Here is a 21352-nt window from a genome sequence, read left to right as displayed (position 1 = left end):
CACAAAGACTCCACGGAAAGGACAAGGTCAAACCCCCAGCAGCACGCCGCAGATCCTTACAATGTACAAATACATACCAGCATAAACAGAAGATAACAAGTGTAGAACCGGGGGGGTAAAGAGATGCCAGGGCTTCGGCTGCGGTTCTCGGCCCTTTTCCGAATTTGCTGGCAGGGTCCCGTACATTCGCTGCCACGAATATACGGAGTACTAGTAATTTGCACGGAGAGGAAAAGGGCTCGATTTGATTCGAGACCCGGCTGCGGCTGTCGTCGTAATAGCTTGGGCGCCAGCTGGGTGGCGCAGCCGAAACTGGACGAAGACGGGGCGCGGAAAATGGGCTTGGAGGAGTGATGAAGATGGAGAAGATGTAAAGATGATGGTGGTGGACAGTGACAGGCGGGAAAAGAGAGGAAGAGCTGGAGATTGAGACAGTGTAAGTGGGACGAAAGCAGGAGAAGTGAAGAGATGGAAGACAGAGGTGAGCTTGAGAGAAGAGAAGATCGGTTCCGGGTACATCTGGAGACTCGTGTAAGCCGAATGCCTCTCCTGCGTTCAGTATCCACCGCTAATGTGCTCATAAAGTAGCGCTGCCGTATCTCCCCCCCGTCCTCAGCCGCAAGGCTCTACCTCCCCTCGACTTGCGGACGACTTTTTCTCTTCGTCTGCTAGCTCCAGATTCGAAAAAGCTTGGCAGTGCAGATCCGAAAAGCTTGGCCAGTTGCCCATGTACCTTGCGTCTCACCGCAAAAGTACCGGGTACACGTCTCGCTGGCTTGCATCTTCTCTCTCCCACACACTCACACCCCCCAAGTTGATGTGTCTCGATCTCCGTCGGAATTAGCGATACAAGCATATGAGACGCGCAAGCAGGCTGGATTCGTATACATAGTGGGATTGCTGTGAGGTGCCGAGGAGCCGGTAATGCATGAGACGGGACGACTGAGACGGGAGCTGGTGGAATCTTGGAGTTGTTAGTATACCGTCTGGGGTGGGAGAGGATGGAAGCAAACATCATCTACACTCTACGATCTATGATAGAAGCTAATAGTTTCACGTCTATTCCGATACTTTTCCAGGCTCTATTAATGTAACATACAAAACACTATGAAACAATCAACTACATGTACATGATGTGATAATCCAGTCTGCGGGTGACCTTGTAGGCCCTGAATCGCGATATGTGTGCAATGCTATTCGTTGTTGTTTTCGATATCCTCAGCTTGATCCATGCACTCCTGTTATACAACTGATCGATCTCTCATGCAGCTCCCACACACCCTCCGTAGCATCAACCGTCTCTTGACAAACAGCGCCAGCATGACACCCACGCAGAAAAAGACAATCTGGTACAACCTCCGTCCCATCGAAACGACGAACCTCGCGTCGTACGAGTGCCACGACGAACTCCCCAGGTGCTCGAATATGGGCGTCGTCGCCCGCCCGTTGAGGCTGTGCAGCGGCCCCGGCAGGATCTTGAGCTCGCCCCGGCCAGGCTGCGGCTGCGCGGCGTGCACCACCGAGGCGTAGTGGCAGCCCGTGCTGAACATGACCGTCGCGTACGGCAGCCCCAGCCAGCGCCTGTTGTAAGCCTCCAGGTGGGCCACGAGGGCGCCGACGAAGCCGTTGCGCCTGCTGGCCATCATGAAGCCGATGGAGAAGCCCGCGGGATGGGCCTCGGGGGCGACGAAGCTGAAGCGGCGGAGGGGCCCCAGGGCGCGCCGGCACTGGAGGTCCATGTCCAGCACGACGCCGCCGTATTCGTAGAGGAGCATGTAGCGGAGGGCATCGATCCGTTGGACGGGATACGCGTAGCTGTCCCACATGGCCTTGAGGTCGGGGAACTTGTCTTCGACGAACCGCGAGGCCGTTTCGTCTGTCCAGACGTGCGTCTCCCAGCCCGGATGGATGTCGATGCAGCTCTGCACCGTCTCCTTCCACTCCGTCCGCCAATGCGTGCCGTCGTGTCTGCCGAGGGCGATGTGGTGCAGCACGGGGGGCACCAGATCCTCGTAGGGGGCACCGGCCGAGAGCTGGCCTATGCTGTAGTTGGCAAAGGTGACGTCGAAGGCATCCCGTTCTAGGGAGAGGATGAAGCTTTCGCGGTCGGCGGCCCAGGTGACGGGGAGGGCGGCCAGCGTCCAGGAGGTGTAGAGAAGATGGCGGAAGCAGAAGAGTGCGGCGAGGAAGCTCAGGATGGCTAGCGAGAGGAACGTTCGTGCTCTTCGTTCGAGTCGTATGTTGAGGTAGCCTGCATCGTGAGCTTTGATCATAATGTCAATGCTTGAGGACTAGCGTTGAGGTAGGATGTCGGAGGAGTTGAAGGTGAGGCCGAGGATGGAGTGTCAGGTTGGCGGACAACAGAAAAGGAGAGTGAAGGTGTGGTTTGATTTTCAACAATGCGTCCAAGGACAATATATCAAAAGAAAGAATGAGAATGAAAAGGCATTATTTGCACATTAAACTCAGTTGAACAATGCTTTGCGGGCATGTCTAACAGGCGTAATAGATATAACCAAGGAAAGAGTCGTGTTTTGTTTTCACGATGCCTCCAGACCGACTAGTCGGGGAGCCTATTTCACAACGAACAGTATCACTCGATTTACTTTCGAACCATCACTCGGGCCATCTCGTACCTCCGGCCTACACCAACATAGCCACCATGTTCCACCCATGGGGTATCTCAATAGCATCTCATTGGACACAATGGGCGCCTGCAAATAAAAAATACTGACAAAGAGAGAAGTAGAAGAAAAGGAGCTTCGCCTCCACAGCCCAGGGAGATCATTCGAAGGAGCTGGCGTGGATCGCTAACCGTACCCGGAATTACGACCATGGCTGTAGAGAACGCCCCCTTGGACAACTCGCACCTTGTTCCCTGCTCCTGGCTGGTGTCCTCCTCGGACATCTCTCCTAGCTGCATGTGCAGACATGTCGCGTGATGGTCCAGATCAAGAGGGCTGAATCTAGGACATTGGAACATGGTGCCGGTCTCTCAGTACGGGCTGCTTCAACAGTGCTTAAGGTCCATGAGATATTTTGATCAATGTACTTGCAAGCCTTCTCTTCGTCAGTAGGCATACAGAACCGCATCTATAATCTGAGGATCGATTTGCGAGCACAGCAAGCACGGCTACGAACGAGAGCTCCCACTCGACAATCCTGCAATGATAAGGACAGTCCGAAGTGAAGCCATGGGCGTTCCTGTGGCAAGGATATCCTCAATACGCTCGCTGGACGTGCTCGATACGCTCACTCCTGGGATCGGCCCGTCAGGGTGACATGATGGAAGCCCACGCTAATAGGCCGTCGCTTAACCCGTCCCATCGGCAGCTGTTTGCTTCCCTTGCCCAGATGAGCTCTCCATAGTGGCACGGAGCAGCTCGCTCGACTATACAGCGAGCTCTTTATAACAAGGATTGCTAAATAAGCCTCAGACCAAGGCCCCTGGTATTCAGAAAAGGCACAGCCTCGGCCGTCGGAGCTCGTCCGTGAGTATTCGTCCGTCGAATGTGCGGCGATGCCGCCAACAGTCAATCGTTTAAACCGATGGCATGAGGTATCAACAGGGGTCATATCCATCATCTCTCATGTTTTTCCTCATACCATTCGTTGCCGGAAGGAGACGTACTGGTTCGGCAGTTGGGCTTGGCGAAGGTGTGGCTTTCTTGGCCTGGAGATGCTGGGCTTGGGTTGGGGTTATATCTGGCATATACTTACATACTGCTACGGTTCGTGCATCATAGGTAGTCACTTGAGCTTAGTGTACGTACACGAATTTGTAGATCATGGACTATTTGATAATCAAAAGCCCAAGGTACTTTTCTCTTCAGTCATGTGAAAGCCAATGTCTTGGGTAAAGGGAGGGCTGTGCGTTGTGCCGTTACATCTAACACGCCTATTTTCCTGCGACCTGCGACACGAGTAAGGTAGTTCGAAAGTGGCGTCTCAGGGATCTCAAGGCAGCTGTCAATGCTTCAATCAGGAGTTTCGTACCCCGTATTACTTATTGAATGACTCTATTGGTACGAGTTCAAAGGGCCAAGTACCCGGTGCCTATTCCTCAACCTGTAAGCTCATCAGCTAATTGCTTGACAGGGGTCACAGCGGGTCTTGCATGTCAAACACATGCAAACTGGCATAGTTGTAGTAGCTCAAGAGATGCCTTGCTTTTTATAACCAGACTGCGGACAAACTCCTCTTTGTCACTTTTGTTTGTCTTTGCAGTCCCGAGATACTCAAAGTACTTGAATCGAAAGCTGAATGTGCTTATGGCACGCTCCCCCCCGAGATGGAGCCGTCGAATGAGCATGCGGTGAAAATCCAAACCCTTGCCGTTTGCCAATCATCAGCCTCACGATTGGGCCAAAAGCAGCTTGCCAAGCCAACAAGCAAGCAAAAGGTCCCCAGTTTGCCAGCCCTCTTTTTGTGGCGTCGTTGCAGAAAACGAATGACCTCAGCGAGGCTGTGCTGCGGTCTCCGGGGGTTCTCCAATGCCACGTCGGTGTTGCGTCTGTGTGTGTAAGTGTGTGTCTTGGCTGCTTGGGCACCAGTTTTCTGTTACTCATCAAGCTGACGCGGTTGCTCGCTGATCAAACACTGGGCCTTTGTGGTGGTTCCTGAAAGCTGGGCTTTGACGTCTGTCAACTCTCGATAGTCCCGCCCTAACGCGCGGTTCAAGGCTGCCGTGTCTCTCTCTCTCTCTCCCTCGTGCTCAACTACACTTTGTCCTCTTGTCTCTATCTGTTCCCTTGGGACTACTAGCGAGGGGGGCTAGCAAATGGCACGCAAGCTCCGCGATTTCAGAGCCTTCAGGGCCTGCTATTGGCCCGTGGCCACGCGCAGCCGACGCCGCGCCTTGTTCCGGGCGGCCCTCGCCGTCCTCGTCTTCCCGATCCTCCTGCAGTGGTTCCTGGCCTACATCGTCGGCAGCGATGCACGTCTTCTGCCGCCGGAGCTGCTCCGCGCAAAGAACCTGCTTGTCGTGACGGCGCATCCCGACGATGAGTGCCTGTTCTTTTCGCCCACCATCCTGGGCATTCTTGATCGGAACCGTGCTGTCAATGGTGGTTTGTTAGTTATGTCGACTGGTTAGTTGCTTTCTTTAATGACTCCCCCATTTCTCTTCGCTTTTCCTTGTTCATGTTCTCTTGGCTTGAGGTCATCCCGCATCGAGTGTGAGATACTGTGCTGAGACATACGTGTCGCCGTCGACGTTTGCCGGCTACAGGAAACAACTATGGCAAAGGCGAGACGCGCAAGCAAGAGCTCAAGGGGTCGTGTCAGGCCCTGGGCATCAACCCATCGAGGTGTGAGGCGTTTAACCATCCAAGGCTGCAGGACAATCCCAAGGTGTGGTGGGATACGGCCTTGATTCACTCCATCGTGAGGGAGTATGTCAAGAGATGGGATGTTGATGCTGTAGGTCCCCTTCCCGGCTGATGTCTAGGCCTTTGCTATAGAAGCTGATGCATCTGACAAACTGAGTAGATCATCACATTCGATGAAGGTGGCGTTTCTGGACATATCAACCACCGAGCAGTCAGTGCAGCCGTGAGGTAAGCCACACCACTGTCTTGTGTCGTGCTGTACATCTCATCGATGCAACACAATGCCCTTCTCCTCCTTCCTACCGACTACTCACGGTCCATCTAGCGAATACGTGACGAGCACCAAAGACGCACCTCCGGCCTACAAGCTCGTCACCACGGGCACCTTTAGGAAGTACACGTTCCTCTTCGACCTGCCCTACACGGCCCTCTCCTTCTTCTGGCGCATCGTCTCCGCGCTCTTTTATCCGTCCGTCAAGGCGGATGCGGAAGTCACCTCAAAGGCTCTGCTGGCCAACTCATTGCATCGCTATGCCTTGACACGGGCTGCCTTTGCGAGCCATGGCAGCCAGTACACCTGGGACCGCCACTTGTACATGCTTCTGAGCCGATATGTGTGGTTTAACGATTTGAGGAGGATACCAGCGCCGTCGTCGTAATAGTAGTAACAATAGTAATGGTGATTTGTTCACGGTCAGGCCACAAACTCAGTCCTCGATCAATCTCGTCATTCCAAAGACGGCACCTCCCAAGACTTACATCAAAATCGTCCGGTCTGCCGTCCCCGTAGATTCATAGTAGCCTTGTCTTTCCTCCAGCATCCATCACAGCCTTTCCTCTGTGGCGCAATTGGCTAGCGCGTCTGACTGTTAATCAGGAGGTTGGAAGTTCGAGCCTTCCCGGAGGAGACACAAGCATGCAGTCTCTTTTTTTTGGTCCATTCGAACTTTTTTGCTTTAATTACTCTTTCCACTGCCTCCTTTTTGGGCTTGGAATGAAGTGATTGAGTGACATGGTGGGAACAACTTCTAGAACTCCAAAGATGCGCGGATTGGAAAGGCGTGGTGTTGTCATTCTTTAGCTTGGCAGTAGTCTGAGGGATGATTCGCTTGGCGTTGGATCTGAGCTTATGAGACATGTAACCAATAATGCAGCCGTGATCCTTCAGATCAGGTACAACAGAGCCTAGTAAATCCGAAACCAGCTTATATTTCTTCTCCGAACTTGTTCATCAGGGCGAGGCACGCTACTGGACGCATCATTGCTTCGGCTCTCGGCAAAGCTCCTAGAGAATCTGAGATCTAAGCCACTCTTCTTTTAAAGGGTGGTGGGTTTTGGTCTAAGCCCAACGATCCTGGTCTGCTCCTGTCGCATGTTGCTCCACTACCTTACCTGGCTGTGTTGAACCTGCTGTTCTTGAGGTTGTCCTTTCGGAGAGTTCAAGGATGGCATGAGAGTCGAGAGCCACATTCTCCCATAGATCGTACCTAGGTCACACGAAAGTAGGTACCTTGTCAGAGGCAGGCTGCCTGCAATTGAGGAAGTCCCATGAGCAAATTTCCATGAATTGTAATACTTCAAGACACATAGCCATAAGCTGCCTTCTACTTCACGGTAAGATTACAATAAGCTTCGAAGATTAGTACCCAAGAGATGTAAGCGGTTGTTGCTCTCGGGGTTCGGCTCTTTACAACAACAACAACAACAACAACAACAACAACAACAACAACAACAACAACAACAACAACAACAACAACAAGGTAGGTAATTGGACTTATCATCGGGCCAGAATGGAAACTGAAAAACGCCTTGGGCAGATTCTCTTATTCAAAGTGGCCGCTAGTATTCTTTAGCCAGAGACAGTGCCGAGCTATGTAAGGGGGTGTCGAGCTATCAAGCCCAAGAAAGAAGGGACAAGACTCCTGCAGTTTCACGATAGCAGCATGTGATAATCCCCTATAAATGTCAGACCGTGTAATTGATGGGTACTTTTGTAATACGAGCATAGCTAGATAGCAACATGGTAGAATAGGACGAGTCCTAGGCCTTGAGCATGATAAATAGTTGGTGACCTAACTACGGTCCTGAGCGCCCTAAGATGCGGTACACTTACTTCAGCACCCTAGAGAAGTTTGATTACAGCTCGACAGTCGAGGCCTGAGTAGTGACTCAAGTATAAGCGATATCCCGAATACACTACGAGGCTCTGTGTTATTCTAGTGTAAAATAGTAAACAAACTTGAATGGTGGATAACTACTGCATGTGTCCTTTTGTAAGTTGCTTTGTAGGAGAGCTAGAATAATGCCAGATTTCAACAACAACAACAACAACGCTTTCCAGTCTATAGTTTTCTGGACCTATCCAACTAGATGGGGGTACTTCATCACCGTCGACATAAAGGACGTCTCACTCAAGGCAAAATTTATTCCATTTAAGTTGCTTCGTCTCTCCAGTACATTGTACTCAAGCCTGCGATGAGCATGTGAAGTAAGAAAGTATACGTAAAGAACATGCATGCGGACACATAAGAGCCTGCGCTGACCCTTGATGAATCTAGGAACGCCAGACTACCCCTAAGCGAACAGTCAAAGCAAGCCAGACAATGCGTTTAAAATCATTGTTTAATCATCAATGGCAAGGCTCCCCTTGCAGTTGAAAACTAGATGTCTTAGTACGTGTCATTCACGAATTGCCCAGTATCTATAGATAGAGTGGGCAGCGTATGGCATATCGTCGCAACTGTCTACCCGGTGATTGATGGCCATCAAGAGACTCGTCAAAATACCCGCAGCAAGCTCCCATTGTGAGAGGCAGAGAAAGAAAGACTTCCCTCAAGAATTGACGCTGGAAGAATGTGTTCTCATAAGCGTCGTGAAAGAAGCATATCTACATAGGTAGTATTTCCTCACGGGCCAGTCCTATATAACAACATGGCGTTTGGGACCCAAACGCTTTGACACTCATCATACATTGCACGAGCCCCGCTCGTATAATAAGCATGAAAATCACAGGAAAGCACAAGCCGGAGAATGTGAGCAGCCATTAGAGCACGTTCGTCTCTACTGAGCCAACTTCGCAATCTGATAAAGAAAGGAGGGAAACAGAACAATGGAGGATCTTCTCTTACAAGCGGCTGGAGGTGCCGTTGACTGCACCGCCACAGATGCAGGATCCCAGCCACGTAGCGGGGTCCATGTGGCTTGTTATCGCCCGATAAGACTTCTTCAATGGGATTTTTTTCTTAGAGGGGCCGAAAAATTGTTGCCGCCAAAGATTCGCAGTTTCAACACGATTGATCGCAAGTGAGTGGATGCGCGCAGGCATTGGCCGATGATATCCCCCATCTGACTGTGTCTAGAGATTTCATAGGTGGTCAAGCGAAGGATTCCACATCACAACCAACCATGGCGAAGCGCACAGCAGACGATCGCGAGGATGCGCCGCTCAAGGGCGGCGAGCGTCCCGAGCAGATGGACGTTGACATGGACAAGGACATGGGCGAGTTCGAGGATGAGTTCGAGGACGAGTTCGAGAGCGAAGACGAGATCATCGAGGCTGGCGTGGATGGACGGCCAGACGCCGAGCGAGAGGCCGAGGAGAAAGAACGTGAGTGTCCATCAGGTTCGCAGGGCAATTCAACGAGAGACTGACCGAGAACTCCTTCAACAGAGGCCATGGAGGTCGACCAAGGAACCTTCATCGTCGGACGAAGCAAGCTAGAACCCGGCCAGACGCTGGCGCCCGACCTGACGACGTATGAAATGCTGCACGGCCTCAACACGCCCTGGCCGTGCCTGTCCTTTGACATCGTCAAGGACTCCCTCGGCGACAACCGCAAGGCCTACCCGCACACCATGTACACCATCACCGGCACGCAGGCCGAGTCGGCCAAGGCGCACGAGAACGAGCTGCTGGTGCTCAAGTTCAGCGGCCTGAGCAAGATGGACCGCGGCGGCGACGACTCCGAGTCGGACGACGACGACGACGAGGACACGGACCCGATCCTCGAGAGCAAGTCGATCCCGCTCAACTCGTGCACGAACCGCATCCGCTCGCACCAGATCCCCAGCCAGGACCCGTCGCGGCCCCCGACGACGCTGACGGCCACCATGACCGAGTCGGCCAGCGTCTTCATCCACGACGTCACCCCCCACCTCGCCTCCTTCGACGTCCCAGGAACCGTCATCACCGCGCAGCAGAACAAGCCCATCTCCACCATCCGGGCGCACAAGGCCGAGGGCTACGCCGTCGACTGGTCGCCCCTCGTCCCCGGCGGCAAGCTGCTGACGGGCGACAACGACGGCCTCATCTACCTGACGTCGCGCACCGACGGTGGCGGCTGGGTCACCGACAGCCGGCCCTTCCAGGGCCACGCCAGCAGCGTCGAGGAGATCCAGTGGTCGCCCTCGGAGCAGTCCGTCTTCGCCTCCGCCTCCAGCGACGGCACCATCCGCATCTGGGACGTCCGCTCAAAGTCCCGCAAGCCCGCCATCACCGTCCAGGTCTCCGACTACGACGTAAACGTCATGTCCTGGTCCCGCCACCAGACCAACCTGCTCGCCTCCGGCGCCGACGACGGCACCTGGGCCGTCTGGGACCTGCGCCAGTGGAAGGCCAACGCCAACAAGCCCCAGCCGCTCGCCAGCTTCAACTACCACAAGGAGCAGATCTGCAGCATCGAGTGGCATCCGACAGATGACTCCATCGTCGCCCTGGCTGCCGGTGACAACACCGTCACCCTGTGGGATCTGGCCGTCGAGCTGGATGATGAGGAGAGCAAGGACACGGCCGGCGTCAAGGACGTGCCGCCGCAGCTGCTGTTCGTGCACTACCTCAAGGACGTCAGGGAGGTGCACTGGCACCCCCAGATTCCGGGCAGCTTGATTGCTACGGGCGAGGAGTTTAGTGTGTTCAGGACCATCAGTGTCTAAGCAAAAATGGAGGGGGAGGGGGGTGTGGAAAAGGAGAAGGGGGAGTAACAAGAAGAATTTCTGGGCCTTGATTCTTGTATATACCCGTTATGACCATGGGCATGCTTCGCTGATATAGAGAGTTGGGAGTGTGCAATAGATGGATGACTTACGACATGCTACGTGGCCCTTATGAATGATGCTTATGCGGTTGAAGAGAGCTCACGCAGTACAGAGGCGAAAGAGGGAAATAGAGCAGTTCATATTCTCATTACTCTAAGATGTTATTTGAGATCCTTCTCTGTCTGCACCGGCGGTGAATCTGACCCGTTCCCCTCATGATCGCCCACGGGCACTCCCACCGTCGGAATAATGCCATCGTCCCCTGCACTTCGAACGGGCGGACCAGTAAAGTTCTTGCGCGCATACGCAAAGTACCAGATAAAAGCAATGGCGCCGAATCCAGCGAATACTACCGAGGCGTAGTTCATCGTCGTGGCATCGACCGGCAGCGAGACAGGCATGCAGAAAATGACGACAGAGAAGACGATCCAGACGATGCAGATGCAATTAATGATGGGGCCCAAGACTTTGCCGAGAGGGTAGGGCGAGTGTTCCACAGCTCGGCGACGCTGGACCAGGTTGACGAGGACGGGAACACCGTAGGATGTGGATAGACAGATGGTGGCGACGCCAGTGAAGGAGTTGAAGGCGGCAGATGAGCCGAAATAAATGCAGCCGAGGATGCAGTCGACTACCGTGGACAGGACAAGAGCCCAGATGGGCATGTCTAATGACTTGTTCACCTTGCGCCACAACTTATAGCCTGGAATAGCACCGTCTCGCGCAAAGGCGTAGGTGCATCTCGAGGCAGCTGTAAGAGCGCCGATACCTGCAAACATCAGAATGCCAAGGATGAGGAACAGCAGGCCAAAACCACCTGCTGAGGATCCAGTGACAATCTTGAAGAGCAAGCCGATTGGCTGAGAGTTTGCCACGGTGAGCAGAGTCTGTACGTCGGGGAGGACGAAAAGAAGCGGGATGAGGTAGATGACGCCAGTAATACCGGCGGCAACGACGGACAGGACAATGGCCTTGGGGACCTCGCGTTCGGGGTTCTGCACTTCTTCGCACATGGCGGCAACCATGCCATAGCCGGTGAGAGTATAGGCGGCTGCGGGTTCGAAAGGCCCAGCGGTCAGTACATCGACCGTCCAGAAGTAAGCAGCGAACAGCAATGAGAACGTACCTTGGAGGAGCCCAACAAAAAACGACCATCCTGTTGGCCATCCACTGCCTGAGGCGTCATAATGGGCAAACACAAACTCGCCGGAGCGTCGGTGATCGGCCATTGTGAGCAGAGTGATCATGATGATGATGACACTTGCAGCAGTCCAGTAGATGCAGATCTTGTTGATGAGGTCCAAGTATCGCGAGCCAAAGGCATTGACCAGAGCGCATACCAGCATGACGGCCCAGAAGCACAAGACGGTCTGCCACGTATTCGCCACAAAGTCTTCGTTAAAGATAGTGATGGCGCTCAGGATCAGCTGCGCGCCAGAAAAGTTGATGCTCAGCGTAACCGTCCAGTTGCCGACGAGTGTAAGCCATCCGTCCACGAAGCTGACCAGCGGCGCCCACTCGCGAGAGCTCAGCATGGCCGACCAGTAGTAGACACCACCTGCAGTTGGGAAGACGGCGCAGATTTCGGCGAGTGAGGCAGCGATGCACACAGAGATGAGCGAGACCAGGACCCATCCCCAGAGAACGGTGACGGACTGGCCGTTGGTCAGTGTGATGTATAGGGTGGTGCTGAGGCCGAACGGGACGGCCATGATGGCAAAGGAGAGACCCAGGATAGACATCATGGAGAGGTGACGAGGCAGCTCGGCCTTGTAGCCGAGAGAGGCGAGGGCCTGGTCGGCCGTTTGGGCGCCGCTGCCCATGGAGGAGCGGCGATGACGAGAATCCATGGCCGTCTGAAGCTCTCGCCGGTCTATAGTTTGATGCTCGCGATGCAATCCGTTGTTGTCGGTGAGGAACCGCTTCTGGGTCGAGCGAGGGAGCTTATGCTTAATCGCCAATACCTTGTCGAAGTCGTGCCGGACGACAGCTAGAGACAGATGAAGAAAGACCGGAAACCAGAGCGCCGCTGGAAATGACAGAAACAGACAAGAAATTGAGAATTGGGAAGGAAGAGAGAAGCAGCTGGAGATGGACAAGGTGCAGATAAAAGACCCCTACCCGTTGTCGGATGCTATCTGCGCCCATGCCCTAATGGTTCGTCTGATGACGATGACCGAGGCTCTCCCTGCTTCATGGCCTCATGCGGCCTCCGCAGCTGCATCGCTGTCGCGTGCTGGCTAGCTGCTTAGTTTGGGCCCTAGTCGCGGCTTCATGCTCGAACAAGGAACGGCGGCGCCGATTCTGCAGCAGGCATTCGCTGGCTTGATGATAAGCTTGAATGCCCTGCTGCTCCGTGGCGTCCACAAGCACGTCAGCGATGTCGGGTCTCAGATCCTGCACATGGTAGCGTGTCTCATCTTTGAGATCTGAGAGAAATCCTATGAGAGATTCGTCCCTGCTTTGGACGTAGTCATACATTTTCGCAGCATCGCCGTCACCAGCACGGGCTGAAGCCAGGCGATGGCCCGATGGCACGAGCGGGCATGATAAGAATGCAGAAATCGGACCGCGCGAGTCAAGTTCCGTCAATCGACCAGGGATCAGCCCAGCCGTGCAGCATTCCAGCCAATCCTCGGCGCTCGCCACCAGTGAATCTGCGGGGAGGTCGCGGGCAAGTGCTGCAGCATGGAGATAAGCTGGGGAGCAGAGAATTGGAGACCAGATGCTGGCATACCGAAACGCCGTTGAAGCAGATTCGCAGGCCGTACACGTCCCACATGGCGCGCGATAACGGTGTCCTTCCCCAGATCTGGAGCTGCACTAGAGGGTTGCTGTTATGTAAAATGTGCGGAGTTGATGCTGCAGACGGGATGACATGCTTGTTGGATCGCTGGAACGACACGATGCTCAGTCGAAGTGGTGATGATTTAGAGATTGTTCACAGGTTCAATATGAATTGGGAGTCGTGGTAGTAGCTGACTAAACAATAGATTATGAGCCTCCAGGTAAGGTAGGCACGCTCAACAGCTGCAGCTGCCCTTTTCCGTCTCCAGCAGCTACAAGCCTTACATCATCCGATTACTCCATCATGTATCCCTTTCTCCTCTCCTCTCCTCTCCTCTCCTCTCCTCTCTCCTCTCCTCTACTCTACTCTAGAGACCTCACTTCTGTCTATCCCTCACCAAAACAGTCTCTTCTCCATCTCATCAGCTTCCCTTCTGGTCGCAATTGATTCACGACTTCTCACCGTTGACTGCCTGTCCATTGACCTTCTTGTCCGACGTCGGTGCCACAAGCTCTCGCCCGTGCTTCAGCGACTCGCCCATGCTCGCCAGCGCCACAGTGTCGGCTGCCATGATGGTGAATGACATGCGCTCTGTAGCCTTCTTGAAGCTCTCGGGAGTGCCAAACGGAGGAGTGGAGAAAGCAAAGCCGCCATAGGGCATGTCATGCTTGTCTATGATGTCGAAGAACTTCTGCCTGTAGGCAAGCCATTCTGGCTCGTCGCCTCCCTGGCCCATGTTGCTGGGCAAGCCCATCTCTACACGGCAGTCGAGTGATCCAAGCCACACGATATCAATGTCAGGCACTTCGGTGAGGATGGCGTCCAGGTTGTCGATTCCTGGAAGACGAATCAGGTCAGCTTCGGGCACATCTCGAGCTTCGCGGAGTGAAAACTTACCAGCTCTCGATTCGATCTGAATCATTATCGCGGCCTGGTGGTTCATTGCCTCGTAAATATCCCTGCCCGGCTCGAACGTCGTATCTGTGACACCTCGCATGAGCCGGAAAGGAGGTGCCGAGCGGGTGCCCTTCGCCTTGGACCCGAATTTGGCCGCTGATACCACGTGCTTGGCTTCCTCGACAGTTTCGACCTTATAATCTCAAAAGTCAGCCATACTATACCAACCATGGGCTTTGCGAGGCGAATCTCATCGGCGGCAACCTACTTGAGGGACGATGATACTGGCACCGGCATCCAGCGCCCATCCAATCGACGCATGGTCGTGCCCCGGCACTCTGACGAAGGGAATCGTCCTTCCCTGACTCATGAAGATGGCCTCGTGAACGATGGTCGTCATCGTCTCCACGTTCATGCTGCTGTGCTCCCAATCGACCCAAACGACATCAAAGCCGAGGGGTGCCAACCAGCGCGTGATCTTGGTGGATCCAATACCGCCATAGTATCCCAGCAACGGAGGAATCTTCTTCTTGTGAGCATCTCTGATAGCCTGGCGGGTGAGATGAGGCTGAAAAAGAGAGGGCGCAGCATAGGCGGCCATGCCTTGGGAGGAAGCCATGGTGAACTATGTCAGAATGTGCACGCGTTGAATCGACTGAAGCTGTTCGGCAGGTTGCTGTTGTGAGCTTCCGGAGCTGGGGATGGTGAAGATGCGAGGGCTATTGGGACTCGAATGACAACTTCACAGTCGAGAGCCCGTCGTCCCTTTTATGGCTTCGATACTTTCACCTCTCATCCATCCTCACTACTATCTACTGAGCTTCATACTTTTACCAAGGCTGACCGCCTGTAAGCATAACTATCTACCTAGCTTGGAAGAGGATCAGCTAACTTTGCCTTACTCAGATAGGCTACCGCCGTGTGGTAACAACCCCCCCTTACCTTATATTAAGATCGATGGCTTTTAACACAGTGACTTTGTCAGGAAAGCGGACGACCAGATTGATAGTTCACGCCGCAAGATGTGCATTTATTGCCGCCGAATATTCGTTCACTCACACGGGATTCCTGCACTGTACTCACAGCTTACTTTGTCCACGGATACTGTCTATCTATTGCCCCACGACAGACCCAAGCCCTGCACCAGGCCCCTTAGCCATCCAGAGACTACATATTTGTCAACTCAACTGAGAGCGAATAGATTTGTGAGCTCACCGGAGAGTGAATAGGCTAACTAGCGACCAGTGTGAGGAGGGCGAATGCACTACGGATGTGCATCACACCATACATTTACACCATGGCTCGGATACGCCACAGCCATCTCCTCCGTGGCTTTCGTCGACGCCTCCACTCGAGGTGGGCTGTGAGAAGCAGCTCCGTCTTCGTGCAATACGTACAATCTGCTTGTGCTTGTTAGCCCTTGCGTGCCTGGCTAGCTGTACGCAATCGCATCGCATGCTATTTGCGCTGCAGTTTCTTCTAAGTCGCACCATTCCGCTCCGTTCGTGCTCAGCTGCAGCAGGATTCCCTCATCAGTGATGTTAGTAGTCTGGCGTCATGTCAATCACATCCTGGGTCGACCTTTCGTCTTCGACTGTCCAACAGAAACTGCCTACAATGTGCAATTATGTGCGATCCAGGGCGTCGGGAATAAATTGAGACTGCTGTTCGGCCACTGATTCCGAGAATCTGGACATCCGTGGAGAATCCTTACAAGATGCCAGGTCACTATAGCGTGTCTCACGTTGGATCACAAGCAAAGGGGCTTGTGACTAGCGCAGCCGCAGGATGTTGTCGGTCTTACTGGTACCAGACTATCCAGCTCGTTTCTTTTTGCGATAGGGCTGAGGCGGGGCGACAGGATGCCAGATACTGCCTGACTACTCAAATATTCCGGGTCTTGGCAGGACTACCTAGTGTTGTCGTTATAACCAAGATGTCACTTCGAGTCCTTTGGCAATGAGGGAAACAGAGCCCTCTTAAGCAAAGATATCGGAGACCTGGCCTTGACATTTTCTGGATGGTTTATGAATACATCCCATGTTTCGTCAATCCGAACTACCGGGATGCTCAACGATACAGAGTGTTCTTTTCCTTACCGCCGTCAGTTATCGCTATGCATGAATCCTTTACGTGGGGGATACTTGGGTGCAGCTCGGAGCACCGCCTAAAAGGGCCTTTGTCATACACTAACTGTCTGCTGTCAGAGCTAAGGGCCTCGCAAACACGACCGCGGACTTCAACCAAGGTTCGACCTCTAAACACCGGGGCTTGTCCCAGCATGGGTTGCACATGGGATCGGGGTTCGTGTCGTGGATCTCCTTTGGTTAGGCTCCACGGACCGGCTCTTTCGGCTCCACTCCTCCGGGGCGAATCCAACGATAGCCGGGGCCATTTATATCAGTACTGAAGGCTGAGAGCATCTTGCATAGAGTAAGAATTGCAAATAGTACCATGAGGGAACGAAAATTCCAGATTTCGTGGTTCAGCTCCATGGACACTCGGTTCTCAAGTAATTTTCGGTATTATTTAGTGCTCTTTAGGACCCGCGATACCCCTGAGGGCCGTGTCTTGCTCAACCACTTACACTGTCAGCACCGTCTAAACTCTATCGTTCTGGACTTAGCTCTTATTTTTCCTTTACGGGGTGCGGTTTGGACGGCAAGGGTGCTGAAGCTTACCTTATCTAGTATTTCGTACGAGCTGAGGTGAATTTATGGCCACCAAGTATCAGTATACTTGGTTGGATTGACTGCTGACAGAGTTTCTTCAATGCGTACATAATAATGGGTAGCTAGTTATATTAATAAAGTTGCCGGGAGCTCAATGCGGGGTGTGCCGAGGCTGATGTATATGGGTGCAATGCTCCAGCGAGGCACGTATCTCATGTCTCAGCGATAGGCCATAGAGTCTGGTGCCAAGCTATGTAATGTGAAATTATTATGTCTTATCGTGGAAAACATAGGACATATATATTGTCCTATGTTATTCGGGAGCAGTACATGCCTTCCTTACGTGTTCCTCTGGGCCAAGAAAGGCATTGCACGGAACTCCCGTGTCGTTCAAACGCTTACACACTTTATAAAGCTATCGCTTGCATGAGCGCTAATTGTAATCCGAGAACAAAGTGACAGGTCGGCATGTTTCCCGTTCGGCCTTACTGTTATTGAGAAGTATAACATACAGAGCCTGCCGAATGCCCGATTGAAGATTACATGCAGCCATGCTCTCCCTTTAGCCCCGGTAGAGATGAAATTCTATCGCTCAAGATCAGTAATCAACTCCTCTCCACGATTAGGCAAGTCGGCAGATGGTCCGGCCAAGCATAGCAAAAGGCGGTTTATCGAGTCAGAAGAATGGCTTGACACTATGTTGACACGACGAGATAGGGGACAGAAGCCTCATCCCGCCAATTAGTGCTTATTCATCATACCAAAGGTCCAACACATAACGAAAGAGCCATCATTTCCGTAGGGATATTCCCGTTTCGTGCACTTCAGACAGCAGCATGATGAGAGGCCCGAGTGCCGGGAGGGGCGATAAAGGGACGGTACACATGAGTTTATATCATGCCATGTGAGATGTCCGGAGTCCGGTGTGTGTGTGGGCGGCGATGCGTATTGGGCAGTTCGTCTGCGGCTTGGCCGGCTGGGCGGGAATTCTGCTTATTCCGGGAGCCCACCACTTCCGAATACTCGGGTTCGCGTGGCTTCAGTGGAATCCGAGCACAGGGGTTCTGGGCATGGGGTGCAATATGGGTGACTATGCGGATGACTATGCTTGAACTGTCTTGTTTGCTTTTCTTAAGGAGATTTTCTTTTTCAGGTAATTGCCGGTATAGGACGTGAACAGAGTAGGAATGCAAACAGCGACTTGGATACAGACAATTGCCTCTTTCGCGAATATCCACATGTATTACTGGGCAGGTCTCCCCTCCCCTTCAATGTCAAAATTGACTTGACTCGGGCTATCCTACCATGCATAGTCAGCTCTCTTCACAACTGATCTGAGTTGTTGCGTGCTTTTGAGTAAATGCAAAGGCACTTTAGGTCCGATACCACTTATCTTCTGGTATTTTGCTGCGTCAGAGTGAGAGCAGCAGTAAGCAGCCGCCTTGGTCGTGGCTTGTAGGCTGCGGCAAATCAAGGTTGACCTGAGCCGCAGTTGGCCGACTTGTCACAGAACGCTAGAGGGTTCGCATTCCGGAGAATGATGACCTGCCTTTGGAGGCTAGGGTTCGATCTGAGATGAATCCCTCATGAATTAACAAGGCGAGACTCGGATGCTGTTTCCGCTGGGTTACCTAATGCCTATGTATGGGTGAGTTTTCGACTCTTCGTTGACTTTGCCGCGACTGAGCGAGGTTTATGTAGCTTGCAGCTGAGGCTGCCTGTCAACCAATCAGGTAACATGATGGTTTCGTGGTCTAGTTGGTCATGACATTTCGTTAACAGCATCTGTTGACACCACCGAAAAGGTCCCCGGTTCGAGCCCGGGCGAGATCATCCCTTTTTGCTCTCGAACTCAATTCTTGGGAGACGTGTAGCTTTCTGTGTTGTTTCATTTTTTTTTTCGTAAATCTCTTCTCATGACTCATTGAACTGTAAGCAGTGTCTTTCGTTCGTAGGATGTTAGAGCTACGGATTTGGGACTTTACATGGCGTGAGAGTCACCCCGGGGATGCTTTTGGCGTTCGCGATATGTATGTACGTTGGATTGATTTAATCTGCCTGCTATCTATCCTAAAGTGTGCAATTTGTCTCTCTCTAACGCTGCTGATCTTGATATTCTCTCGGAAAGATGGCTTAATGCTGATTGTCTCGTTAAAATCAGAATTCCAATCTGAGATGCCGTATGTGAAAGCGTTACATAGCCACAGCGGCGAAATATGGAGTATAATTCAATTTATTCCTCGATATTACAACGTGAGCTACTAGACGGACGTCCAAATAATACCATCATCACTGGTTTGCCCAGAAGTCATGGACAAGAATAACTATATTAATTGCAAGTTATTTGACATTCTTGACTATAGCGAGCCGATACTGACCAACGAGAAACGTCTGACGAGACTCTACGTAAGGTTTTTTGATAGCCAGATTCGTCAAAATCATCCTTACACTATAAATCAGATCTGCTCATCTTGTGAAACCCCCTCGGCTCAGAAACTACAGGTTGCCCAGCCTTCCAGCCACACGCTCTCGAAGCCAACCTTTCTTTTTCAAATTATGGTGGCTTCCCGTTGTATATATACGTGACCAACAGCAGTCCCATCTTCTCCGGCTCGGACTGTTGGGCAAGATACATATCTCATTCGCCCGCATCCAACGTGGAGCCTTCACGTTTGATCTGTGCTGACTCCCACGTTTCACCGTCGTAATCCAACAACGTCTTCTCGGCGATAGGAAATATCTGCCTCGCTCGCAAAGGCCCCAAAAGCCCGCATTAAACCGCTGTCCTTCAATCTGCCGTATACATAGGGCTGAAACCCGAGCGGTCATACAAGGCTGAGCTAAGTGGGTGCAACAAGTGGCGCTCCACAACCCGCAGCCTGATCTGTCAGGCTTGGGGTCACGGCAAGGAGCGTAAGAAATGTTTCTGATGTTGTAGGATTTGTGGAAACGTCTGTCCTTCTTGCTGGGCCACGGTGCTGGCCTTTCTGGAACGGCGGAGCCTGTAGAACTGGTAGTAGGAATCCCGGTCGATGACACGAGATGAAACTTGGAACATGGAATATCGAAGCCAGAAGGAAGTAGTTTATGGGACTGTAGTTGTTAGTCAATGACAACACTGCCAGAGCCAAGGCATTCTTTGAACTCGTGGAGACGAAATGCTACTCTGACTGGGTCCTTATGATCGAAGGAATAAGGAGATTCTTGAGCCGTATGCTGTTGGACTGTAGACTGGTTTAGCATGGCACCTGTATCTCGAAAAAGACTAGAAGACTTCTCGACTGTAGGATCTTGCTTGTTGTGATCGCCACAAGGTCAGGGTGAGTAACCGGAGACATGACTGAGCCCCATTTTCAAACCGCATATGACGGCATGTATGATGAAGCCGGCGCAGAACCCATGTAAGAGTGTCTTGAAGTTGACGGTCCAGTCATCAAACAGGCTCTGCTCCGTATGTAGGAGTCTCTGATCCACAACCTTATTGCCGGGGGGGGGGGGGGGGGGGGCGATCTAATACTACAATCAAACTGAAGCTACGAAATGGCAGATGAGCGGTAACTCATAAATTGATCGAAGAGTGTACAGACGTGTTTACGAAACATTCAGTCGAGCCCAATACCGCAAGTTGCATCTTTTCTCAACTAGATGTCTATCGAACAGACCCCCCCTCCTCGACGATGCATCGTACCCATAGAGCAAGTATTATCCAAGATTTTACACGCATATATGAGAAACGGACTATAGAAACATATAGAATATGAAAATCACAGCAAGTTGTCTGAATGCATTGTAAGTGTTGTCCGTCAGCAGTCATGCCGACTCTTTGCTGACATTGAAGCCGCGCTTTTTCTGTCAGCATATCAGCCTATTCTGCCCTTCGGCCAACCCCCATCCTCCGAGAATTGATGAAACGGTGCAGAATGGGAAAGATGCATTGCCATATTCTCTTCCAGCTGAGATGCCTACTCGGCATTTGGTCGTCTTTGTCCAGGGCCGCGTCACGCTGACGGTGTTGGGAGATATATAAGAATGCGTTTGGGGATGCACTCATGTTGGCTCATCAGATCGATCAAGACATTATCCGGCAAACAAGCAAGCGAACAAACAACGAGAAAAGCTAAAATCAAAGCATCTTATCTTTTACTTCCTAGAAAAGTCATCTCGCAGATTATCGGCAGAATGAGACTCCCTCTTGTTGTGGTCATGGCCTCTGTTGCCGGTAAGTCACTCTCTCTACACTTACACTAACAGCTCTGGCATTTCGACCGAATTGTTGGCTTTACGATTCGTTAAACTAACCATCGTTTCAGATGCCAACGGCACCAACACAACTGCCGGTCAATCAGGATCCTCAGGATCTGGCCAGCCCAGCGGTTCGGGCGGTGGCTCGTCTTCGTCTGGAACCGGTGGGAACTCTGGCTCCTCTTCCGGTTCCCAGCAGAAATAATGGTTGCGGTTAGAACCTATAGAATCGCACAATCTTTTGCGCAGGCTGCAGCAGATATGCCATTGTATTATTCACTGTTCGGATCGCATTTTTACTACTAGAACGTTACATGGGCAACCCCAGGCTGGCAAATAGACGGGTGCCAGTGATAGAATACAGTGTACTACTATAGAATCAGAATAGA

At 52.3% G+C, this 21352-nt stretch overlaps 6 protein-coding genes and 2 non-coding genes across 8 annotated transcripts; 5 read left to right on the top strand and 3 right to left on the bottom strand.

Moving 5' to 3' along the window:
• Positions 1-1241: 1241 nt before the first annotated feature.
• On the bottom strand, positions 1242-2273 carry BBK36DRAFT_1122229 (glycosyltransferase family 32 protein; the record flags this gene model as incomplete). The annotated part of the gene is made up of 1 exon (XM_024890926.1): positions 1242-2273. One exon carries the CDS (start codon positions 2271-2273, stop codon positions 1242-1244), a length of 1032 nt encoding a protein of 343 aa, XP_024748426.1.
• Positions 2274-4780: 2507 nt separating this feature from the next.
• Positions 4781-5989, top strand: BBK36DRAFT_1169871 (LmbE-like protein; the record flags this gene model as incomplete). The annotated part of the gene is made up of 5 exons (XM_024895377.1): positions 4781-5090; positions 5231-5421; positions 5491-5558; positions 5656-5779; positions 5834-5989. The coding sequence occupies 5 exons, from the start codon at positions 4781-4783 to the stop codon at positions 5987-5989; spliced, it is 849 nt and encodes a 282-aa protein (XP_024748425.1).
• Positions 5990-6164: 175 nt separating this feature from the next.
• BBK36DRAFT_t116 lies at positions 6165-6238 on the top strand. The gene has a single exon. It is a non-coding gene; the product is annotated as a tRNA-Asn (tRNA).
• A 2497-nt stretch (positions 6239-8735) lies between these two features.
• On the top strand, positions 8736-10262 carry BBK36DRAFT_1133418 (WD40 repeat-like protein; the record flags this gene model as incomplete). Its single annotated transcript, XM_024892090.1, has 2 exons — positions 8736-8937; positions 9001-10262. The coding sequence occupies 2 exons, from the start codon at positions 8736-8738 to the stop codon at positions 10260-10262; spliced, it is 1464 nt and encodes a 487-aa protein (XP_024748424.1).
• A 263-nt stretch (positions 10263-10525) lies between these two features.
• On the bottom strand, positions 10526-12214 carry BBK36DRAFT_1121592 (amino acid permease; the record flags this gene model as incomplete). The annotated part of the gene is made up of 2 exons (XM_024890839.1): positions 10526-11415; positions 11491-12214. The coding sequence occupies 2 exons, from the start codon at positions 12212-12214 to the stop codon at positions 10526-10528; spliced, it is 1614 nt and encodes a 537-aa protein (XP_024748423.1).
• Positions 12215-13600: 1386 nt separating this feature from the next.
• Positions 13601-14668, bottom strand: BBK36DRAFT_1121599 (Phosphoenolpyruvate/pyruvate domain-containing protein; the record flags this gene model as incomplete). The annotated part of the gene is made up of 3 exons (XM_024890841.1): positions 13601-13989; positions 14050-14242; positions 14318-14668. 3 exons carry the CDS (start codon positions 14666-14668, stop codon positions 13601-13603), a joined length of 933 nt encoding a protein of 310 aa, XP_024748422.1.
• A 3796-nt stretch (positions 14669-18464) lies between these two features.
• On the top strand, positions 18465-18554 carry BBK36DRAFT_t117. The gene has a single exon. It is a non-coding gene; the product is annotated as a tRNA-Val (tRNA).
• A 2370-nt stretch (positions 18555-20924) lies between these two features.
• Positions 20925-21168, top strand: BBK36DRAFT_1160319 (hypothetical protein; the record flags this gene model as incomplete). The annotated part of the gene is made up of 2 exons (XM_024894283.1): positions 20925-20940; positions 21032-21168. The coding sequence occupies 2 exons, from the start codon at positions 20925-20927 to the stop codon at positions 21166-21168; spliced, it is 153 nt and encodes a 50-aa protein (XP_024748421.1).
• Positions 21169-21352: the final 184 nt, after the last annotated feature.

This window comes from Trichoderma citrinoviride, assembly GCF_003025115.1.
Source record: "Trichoderma citrinoviride strain TUCIM 6016 unplaced genomic scaffold BBK36scaffold_9, whole genome shotgun sequence".
NCBI classification, from domain to species: domain Eukaryota; kingdom Fungi; phylum Ascomycota; class Sordariomycetes; order Hypocreales; family Hypocreaceae; genus Trichoderma; species Trichoderma citrinoviride.
This window is presented reverse-complemented; position numbering and strand designations above follow the sequence as displayed.